Source organism: Eublepharis macularius, chromosome 3 (genome assembly GCF_028583425.1).
Source record: "Eublepharis macularius isolate TG4126 chromosome 3, MPM_Emac_v1.0, whole genome shotgun sequence".
NCBI lineage: Eukaryota > Metazoa > Chordata > Lepidosauria > Squamata > Eublepharidae > Eublepharis > Eublepharis macularius.
The window spans coordinates 38,795,119-38,804,908 of NC_072792.1; the positions used below are offsets into that span (position 1 = coordinate 38,795,119).

At 43.3% G+C, this 9,790-nt stretch overlaps 1 protein-coding gene across 2 annotated transcripts in view; it reads right to left on the reverse strand.

Annotated features, from left to right (window-relative positions):
* Positions 1-6,375, reverse strand: part of STK24 (serine/threonine kinase 24) — a 31,440-nt gene extending 25,065 nt beyond the window's left edge. For both annotated transcript variants that reach the window (XM_054973936.1, XM_054973935.1), the window contains exons 1-2: positions 6,331-6,375; positions 1,588-1,818 (exon numbers count right to left, since the gene is read on the reverse strand). In XM_054973936.1, the coding sequence (XP_054829911.1) occupies positions 1,588-1,818; positions 6,331-6,375 (276 nt within the window). The remainder of the gene's footprint in view (positions 1-1,587; positions 1,819-6,330) is intronic.
* Between the last annotated feature and the right edge of the window lie 3,415 nt (positions 6,376-9,790).

Here is a 9,790-nt window from a genome sequence, read left to right on the forward strand (position 1 = left end):
CTTTCTGAAGATGTTTGTTTGTATGTGTGGATATTGGGGGGGGGAATGAGGACAGAGTTACAGTTCCACTCCTCAGTGTACCCTATAAGTAGGAAAAAACCATATTGCTCCTTCATTTTCACAACTGGTAAGTTTAGTACAAGGATATTCTCAATCAATATGCCTAGTTGAAGAATATTCACTGACTCTGACTTTTGCATGACGATTTGATATATCTAAATTGTTTATGGATGTCATTATAATTAATGACAAACAGCAAAGGTCCCTTGCCAAAACCGTTCCTTGCTCTAGTTTGCCAGTACATGCCACCACCAATTACAAATCAAACATAAGTAGACTATAACAGAAGAGCCAGTGCCTGCATACCATTTATGAATCAGGTATTAAGAACTTCTACCAAAATTGCCAGGCCCAGAGGAAGTTAACATATTTTCTTTTTGGAAACCTAACTACTAGATACAAGGAATGAGCAATTCACTACCTGAAAACAAGTTGACATGAACATCATGAAGAAGCACTTTCCCCAGAAGTATACTCAATTGTAGGATAAAACTGACGATAGGAAAGGCTAAAAAACTCTGCCAAAACCAGACAGTAACCATTACATTAAAGTTCCAGAAACAGAATTGTTTTCATCATTTAGATACATAAATTCAGAATTAGGTAGGGTAATGCATAGACCACAAACTTCATGCAACTCCAGTTGGTTGCTGAGCGAATGCTAAGATGTCTTACCCTGAAGCTGAGAGTTTGTGACCAGCCTGGCCCAAGCAACCTTCATTCAAAGAATAGGGATTTAAATCTGGGTCTCCCAGATCCTAGTCCAGCACTGTAACCATAACACCATGCTGGCTCTCTACCCCCACAGCAGGCACCCACAACAGCCCTTTGGATGGGAATAGTGTGATTATTTGGGGAGGAAAATGAGTAAATGGAAAGAACTGTTCAGGCATGCAGCAGAAGTGGGAACACAGAAGTTTACGAGAGATATATAGAACTTGGAATGATAAAAATAAAAAGCTAGATCAGACTCAAAGACTAGAAACAAAAAGCGTTATATAATTTTAGTTAAATGCTCAGTGATTCTTGTTACCAATTGGAAGACTCTGGACACATCCACACTATAGACTTCAGCTTGCTTAAGTGAACAGGTAACCCTGGGAACTGTAGTTCTATAAGAGGTATCACATTATCTCTAACAGTTCTTAGCAACCTCAGCAAGCCACAGTTGTCTGGGTTCTTTTAAAGGAAGCCACAGCAATTCAACTGGCATTTAAACAACTGACTCATTTTGAAGTGTTCTCTGTATATACACCTACTCAATTTCAGAATATTTCATTTTTAATCAAAAGGGAAGTACATGTGATGTGATTCCTTCTGATACACACATTAACAGTCATTTCTATTTAAGCAAATATACAAAATGCTATCTACACTGATAGCACAAACCTTACAAGACAGATCACAAGTAATTTTGTCTAGAGTTCAAAGCAATTTCTCTTCCAGAGAAACTGATTTCTACTAAGATTTTGATTGGTAAAAAGAATATTTTGAATATAGTGTTTCAATATAAAGAAAATCTCTCACCTTTAAATAGGATCCATAATACTTGGTAATATACGGACTGTCACACTGACTTAGCACCGTGATTTCCTGTTGAATGTCATCTATTTCCCCTTCAGCTTTTTCCAAGTCAATGACTTTAATAGCAACAACTTTTTGAGTTCGATTGTCAATTCCCTTAAAAACTTCACCAAATGCACCTTTGCCAAGCTTCTCCAGTTTTGTAAAATGTTCTTCTAGATCTGCTTTCAGATTCTGGCAGAAATACAGAAGAGAAAAAATCTTAGGGTTTTGATTAAAGTATTTTACACCACTACTCATTTTTGCTACAGGAAGTATGGGCTGATAATGGTACTGATCTGAAAACTATTTCAATCAGACACGAGAAAAGAATTACTCTATATTCTCCACCTACTGTAGTGATCACTCCCATCACAATTTGGTAGTGCTCTTTTTCCAGTGAAGGTAAGAGTCTGTCTGTAGGAAGCTTCACTACAGGAATGAAAAACTGTCAGACACACAGGCTCTAAAGGAACCCAAATAAAGCACTATGGAAACTGACCTTCTGAGTACAGTACAAGTTTAATATTTAGACAAATCTGTATTTATATAATTATATTTGGAAGATAGTTTAAGCAAGATATTAAGACAGTTTAAGTAAGGAAATATATGACATAAAGGAAGAGGTCAGAGATAGGGGTGCTGGGAATAACAGGTTTGACACTTAGGGGGGGAAAGCATTCCTACCTTGGGCACTGCAGTCCTGCATCCCCCCCCCCCAAATTACTATGGATTACTGAACTTTCACTACAGACTGCCAACATACTTTCAATGTCTGTTCGACAACCCTGAAGGCTATGAACTAATCCCCCTCCCCTTTTTTAATAAGCAGGAGGGACTACGGGGAAACAAAATGCAGCATGACAGCGCCAAATCCAGAGAGCACAGCATGCACACAAGCAGAACTGAAATGCCAGTTGACCACAAGCCCTAATCATATTTTCTCAAAATACTCCTCATAGCATAGAATTCCCTTCTTGAAGAGGCAATTTCTCTTTCATATTGCATTATGATTTCATCTGGTAGAAAGAGGAGCAGTAAGAGACACTCTTATTTGTTGTCAAGGTTACAAATGCACACCCTTAATTTAGAAGCTGGCATGCCCTTGCCCTACAACCATCTCTTCTGCGACACTCCCCTCCTAATTAAGCTGCACACCCTAGCATGGCCTTCTGACTGTCCATGTGCTGTAACTGTAGGCATCTTTGAACAGGAATACAGTGTTCCAAAAGCAAGGACAGAGCAATTGCATGTAAGCAATCACTGCGATAACATAGGCCCAGAGTTAAGTTAGCCAAAATTTTATCCTCTTGGCTGGCTGCCAGAATTGAATGACACAAACCCAGAGAAATTTCAGCGAACTATTTTCACTATTAGTGTGCATCTGTTATAGCCCATACTTACACATTAACAACAGGGTGCTGGCTACAGTTGTACTGCAGTGCACGTAGTTGCAAAAGACAGGGCTGTGAATATAAATGCAGGCTCTTTGAGCTGATCCATACAGCTCAATTCCTTAATAACTGAAATGAATGGCACCATTTTTGAAAGGCACATTTAGCAAGTATGTGTATTGGTCTCAGATGAGAGCAGACAAGCCAGACAATAACTTCTCCTCCAGTGAAATAACTTCCTGAAATTCTGTCCAAGACACTTCCTTAAACACTGCACCATGTTTCAGACTGAAATAAGGTGCAAGGGAAAGTACGCCACACTTGAGAAGAACAGGAGTCTAAGAGGCCAATTTAAATAATTACCAATGTAATTAAATAAGCCAATTTAATTAAATAATTGAATAAATATTTAAAATACATAGAATTGCAAATATCAAATTTGCGCAAAAGATATACATAAAACACAAATAATCCATTCCATAATATGTGATACTAATATTTCAATTTGCAGCAACACAAGCAAGTGCCAATTAAAATAATGGTTTCGGAAAAACAGTTTTGTCTAGAAGACAAATCTTATTTCTGAAACTATTGTTAGCACCCGCTGTATCGAACATTCAAGCAAGCCATAAGGTTCTAAGAGATGGTTGGAAGTCACGTGAAACAGCAGCCTACTAAAATTAAACAGACTTGGGTCTGATCATTGCTTTGATGGGAGACTTCCAGAGCATCCAATGTAAGCCAATTAGAATCCATGATGGAAGAAACATGGGATATAAATAGAAGGAAGAAGTAGTTACAGAGTATGTTGATGAAACATGTAGTGGCCCACCTGAAACATGAGGGAATAGACATTCAACAATAAATTTATTTTTATTTGTTTATTTTATTCAACTTATACCCCGCCCTTCCCGCAAACGGGCTCAAGGCGACTTTCAACAAATACACTGTTAAAATACAATAAAACCTATTAACATATTAACACATTAAAATTCAGGCGCCGTCAGACAGATCGGCTACTACATGATCATCATAAGCCCCGGCACCACCATGATATAACTCAAGGGCAGCTGCAAAAAGAGGGTGTGGCAGTCAGAAGGGAGACAAAAAGTGGAATGAAGTAAACCCTTATCTGAAATATGACTAAAAGCAACATCAAATCCAATAAACAGAGACTGCAGGCAAATCTAAAGTTGCCAATGCCAAGACCACGGCAATACAGCCCGGAAAACCCACAACAACCAAATCTAAAGTTTCTTATTTACATCTTTTATACCTAAATACTCGATGTAACTTTCACTGTGGATTTGGTTAACAATCTCTGACTGAAGTTCATAAAGGGTAATTTTACCCTCTCTTCAATCCTCTAGAGACTTTAACCTTTGTTGATCATAAAGTATTAAAGACCTGCCAAGCATTCTTGAGACTGCCTGGATGGCTCCCACTCATGGAGAGGCGTCTGACTTTGCCTATATTGAAAGTCAACAATGGACTATGCAAATATTGCTAACCGATGACCTATTTGACCTCAGCCAAGTTTTCTTTTTGTTTCTTTCATTTTTTAAAAAAATTGTAATCTTGGGCTTAATTGGAGTCACATAAAAGCCAGACATAACAACTATAAAATGAAAACTAACTTAATATTGCTTTAGAACAATTCATTAGAACTCTTTAAAAAGTGTTATTATTTCACAATCATAGTTAACTAATCTGTTTTTCCTAGTGGCATAAATAACATGCTTGACAATGAATAATGTTTTTATTATTCTAGTAAAATTAATGCTCTAAAAATGTTTTATCTATGTTTGACCAGATTTTTTTGCAACTGGTTAAATTCCAAACTCAGTGATGTCCTCATGACTCATTGTGAAAGGAAAACCTCGGCTCTCTCCTCACTCAGCCCGGCCTGATTTTACATTTGAGTAGGACCAGACAGGCAAAGCCCCCCCCCCAGCTAGATCTGCTGCATCTTGTAGAAAATAAGAGTTTCTGTGCCTACGCCCCCCTCGTTCTATTGGATTGTGCCCCCCCTCCTTCCACACTGCCTTGGTAAGCCATGAAACAGACTACACAAGAAGGACCTATATGCTGTCCCTTCCAGAACCCAAACGACAAGGCCTACCTTCCAGCACCCATTGCCCTTTAAAATGAAGCATTCTATGGATTGAGAAACTGGACTCGGTGGGACAGGACTAAAAAAAAATACAATTAAAGAATATGCAGTGTAACTGAAGTTTCTCCACTTGTCGCCTGCTCTGTCACATACTGAAAAGTTATTACCATCCAAGATCTTTATTGAGGCAAAAAATAAAAAGGAGGTCTCATGAGGCAGCAAACATTTCAGCTACTCTGTATGGTACAATTTCACACAGTCACAAAGATTTTTTCAAGGCTGCTGCTACTACACTGCCAACTTGCCATACTTCGCTAAGAAAAACAAAACAAGAGAGAGAACCCACTCTTAAAGACATAAACTCTTACACTTACTTATACAGATGCACAGCCTTTCATGAATTTCCTTATTAGATTATAACGCAAAATCAGGAAGCACTCCACACTTACCACAGGTCACCCCAAAGATCACAAAGAGTTCAATTATATGCAGGGTACGCCCAGGCTAAGCCCGTTGGTTTTAACTGACTGGAATTACTTTGCACTGTGATCTCCCTTCACTTTACTAGACCCAAACTACTCAAGGTTCATGATTATTTATTTGTGTTATCTCTGATGTGTATATATGCGCCATTATGTTACATAGCATTTTAGATTTTTTTTATTGATTGTAACAAAAAAAAGCCTAATTGATCTGGACTATTCAAGGTTTGCTTTATGCAGAAGGATGTAGACCATAGGTACAAAAAATTATTTTCAGCCCCCTTGCTTTGCCTGAAGAGAATATACCTTTCCAAAAATAAGAGCAAGGAGATGTCCTTAATTTTAGGCAGTGTTTTACAGTGAGCAGGGAAGGCTGAGTAAGACTGTCACCACGCGCCTTCATTGCCAGAGCCTGCTGTTCTCCCATCTCAGGCACCTTCTGCTCCATCACCCACAGATTTCCCCATCTGACAGAGCGCCCTCTCCTATTATTGCTTATACCCCTCTACAACAAAGCCCCCTCCAAGCGAGAGATTGCCCCCCCCCGGTCCAAGATATGGGAGAAGTGTGTGGAGAGCCCTCTCCACTCCTGACTCCATCAGGGCAGGGAGCAGAGGAAAGCTGCCCAGCCTCCCTTTCTACAGCCAGGTCCTCACGAGCATCTTCAAGCCCAAATGGAGTAAGGGCAGGGTGGGGGGAGCGAGGGCGGGTTTCTCACCTGCATCCCTGGCAGGCCGGGCTGCTGCACAGGGGAATGAGCCATGATGACGGAAGCGGTGCAGGAGGAGGGGGCGGCAACGCGCAAGCGCGAGCCCTTCTCGCCCCCCCCCCTCAGGCCCACCACCTCCTCCGCACGCCCCCCTCCCTCTCGGAAAGGCAAGTTCCAGCCGCGGGAAGGAGGGAGAGCGGAACGGAGTCACCTCACCCTCCTCTCCACCTCACCGCGAGCCTCCAGCAACGGCAACCCCAACGGACTAGCAGGAGAGATGCTTGAGGGGCCACGAGCCGCGTGCCGAGAGAGGAGCAGCCGGGTTGGGGAGAGGCGGGTCTGGCCAGTCATCGAGGGAGGAGGTGGAGCCATGCTCTTCGCTCCGCCCTCTGGGCCGGAGAGCACTGCGGGTTGGTCTCTGTTGCTCGGGCTCCTCCCCAACCGCCACTTTCGTTCTCCTCAGTGGATCTGCCAATCTGTACAGCTCCCTGATAAACCTTGAAAGTTCCCTTTCTGTTTCTTTCACTAGTTCCTCATCAAGTTCTTTTATCAACATGACGCTGCCTGCTTCTTCATGCCTCCTGAAGAGAGCAGACTGGGTTGCTATCTCTAACCTGGGAAATTCCTGAAGATCTGGGGGTGCAGCCTTGGGGCAGGTGGGATTTGGCTGGGGGAGAGACCTCAGTGGGTTTATAATGCCATAGAGTCCATCTTCCTAAGCAGCCATTTTCTCCAGGGGAAGTGATCGCTTTTACCTGGAGATCAGTTGTAATTCTCAAATAGCTTCTCATCTGGAAGTTGGCTGGATGTGCCAAAGGAATGACAGTACTGCCCATGGGCAAAGCTTGAAGGACAATTGCAGAGGATAGACACCATGAATGCCAATTTGCAGAGCTCTATTGAAATACATTACAGGACAAAAAAAAGTTGCAAAGAAAATGCAGAATGGATTTTCCATAAAGGTCTTTGGGCCCTGACAGATTACTTCGGGACTGGCATGAAAGCCCTCAGAATGGAATGATTGTCCTTAGCTATAGAATCTGTGATCTGATCCTGGAATAACAGTCCCCAGAGGGGAATGACAGTCTCTGGGAGCAGCAGAGGCATTCTGAAATTAGGATGACAGGCCTCAGAGTGGAATGAAAGCTCCCTGAGTAGCCAAAGCATTCCTGGACTTGAATGACAGACTCTAGAGTGGAATGACAGCCCCATAAGTAGCAGAAGCATTATTGGACTGGAATGACAGCCCCAAGGAGTAGCAGAAGCATTCTGAGACTGGAACAACAGTCCCCAGAGAGGAGTGACAGCCCCTCGTGAGTAACAGAAACATTCTGGAATGGAATGACTGGCCCAGAAATGAATGACAGCCCCTGGGAGTAGCAGACCTGTTCTTCAACTGGAATGACAGCCCCCCCAGAGTGGAATGACAATCCCTGGGTATAGCAGAACGTGGGACCTGGAACGATAGCCCCCTGAGTGGAATGACAGCCCCTGGCAGTGGCAGAAGCGTTCTGGGACTAGAATTACAGCCTGTGTGACTAGAAGAATTCTGGAATTGGAATGACAGCCCCCAGAGTGAAATGACAGCCCTTGGGAGTAGCAGAAATGTTCTGGGTCTGGAATGACAGGCCCAAAGTGTAATAACAGCCTGGGATTAGCAGAAGCATTCTGGGACTAGAATGACAGCCCCCAGAGTGGAATGGCAGCATCTTGGAATAGAATCTGTGCTCTGGGACTAGAATGATAGGTTACAGAGTGGAATGACAGCCCTCAGAGTGGAGTGACCCCCTGTGAGTTGCAAAAATATTTTGAAACTGGAATGGAAGCCCTCAGAGTGGAATGACAGCACCTGAGAGAAGTAGAAGAATTCTGGGACTGGAATGACATCCCCCAGTGTCGAATGACAACCCCTGTGAGTAGCCAAAGCATTGTGGATCTAGAAGAACTGGACTGAGACTGGAATGATAACTCCCATGAATAGCAGAAGCTGTCATTCCACTCTGGGGGCTGTCATTACAGTCACAGAACACCTCTGCTACTCACAGGGTTTGTCATTCCACTCTGCAACCTATCATTCCAGTATAAGAGCACAGATTTTGTTCCAAGAAGCTGTCATTCCACTGCGTGGGCTGTCATTCCAGTCCAAGAACACATCTGCTACTCCCAGGGTCTGTTATGCCATTCTGGGCCAGTCATTTCCACCCCAGAACCCTTCTGCAATTCATGGGGACTGTCATTCCACTCTGGGGTCTGTCATTCTAGTTCCAGAATTCTTTTCCTACTCATGTGGGCTATCGTTCCAGTCTGGGAGCTATCATTCCAGTCCCAGAATCCTTCTGCTACTGCCAGGGTCTGTCATTCCACTCCGGAACTATTCTCCTACTCAAGCAGTTCCAGTCAATACTCTAGTTCCAGTACTGGAACTATTCTTCTACTCAAGCTGGCTGTCATTCTAATCTGGGGACAGTTATTCATTCCCAGAATCCTTCTGCTACTTCCAGGGGCTGTCATTCCATTCTGGGTGGTGTCATTCCAGTCCCAGATTGCTTGTGCTACACATGGGAGCTGTCGTGAGACTCTGGGGGATGACATCTCAATCCCAGAACACTTCTTCTACTTCAAGGGACTATCATTCCATTCTAGGGGCCATCTTTCCAGTCCAAGAATGCTTCCACTACATCCAGGGACTCTTTTTTCACTCTGGGGGCTGTCATTCCAGACCCAGAAGTCTTCTCATACTCCTAGGGGCTGTCATTCCACTTGGGGGCTGTCATTCCAGTCCCAGTCCCAGAATGTGTCTGCTACTCACAAGGGTGTTGTCATTCCAATCTGGGGGGAGTCATTCCAGTCCCAGAATGCCTCTGCTACTCACAAGGGTGGTCATTCCATTCCTGCAACCTATTATGGAGTGGAGTGGAATTACAGTCCCTGGAAGTAGCAGCAGTGTTCTTGAACTGGAATGAGAGACCCTAAAGTGTAATGATGTTCCCTAGCTATCGAATCTGTGATCTGGGACCAGAATGACAGGTCTCAGGGTGCAATGATAGCCCCTGGGAGTAGCAGAAGCCTTCTGGGACTGGAATGGCAGCCCCCAGAGTAGAATGAGAGCCCCTGATTCTAGATGAAGCATTCTGGGTCTGGAATGACAGCCCCCAGAGTGAAATGAGAGTCCCTGGGTATAGTGGAAGCATTCTTGCACTAGAAAGACGGGTCTCAGAATGGAATGACAGTCCCTTGAAGTAGCAGAAGTGTTCTTCGACTGAAATGACAGCTCCCAGAGTGGAATGACAGCTTATTGGAACAGCTTCCTTCATGGTGTCCTATCCAAGTACTAACTAGGGATCACCCTGCTTAGCTTCTGACAAGATTGGTCTACTCTGGACTACCCAGGAGCTTTAATAATGTAAATATGAAAACGTGTGTCCAATGAGTTAAATAGTAGAAGGGGGTAGATTCTCACAGGCTATGG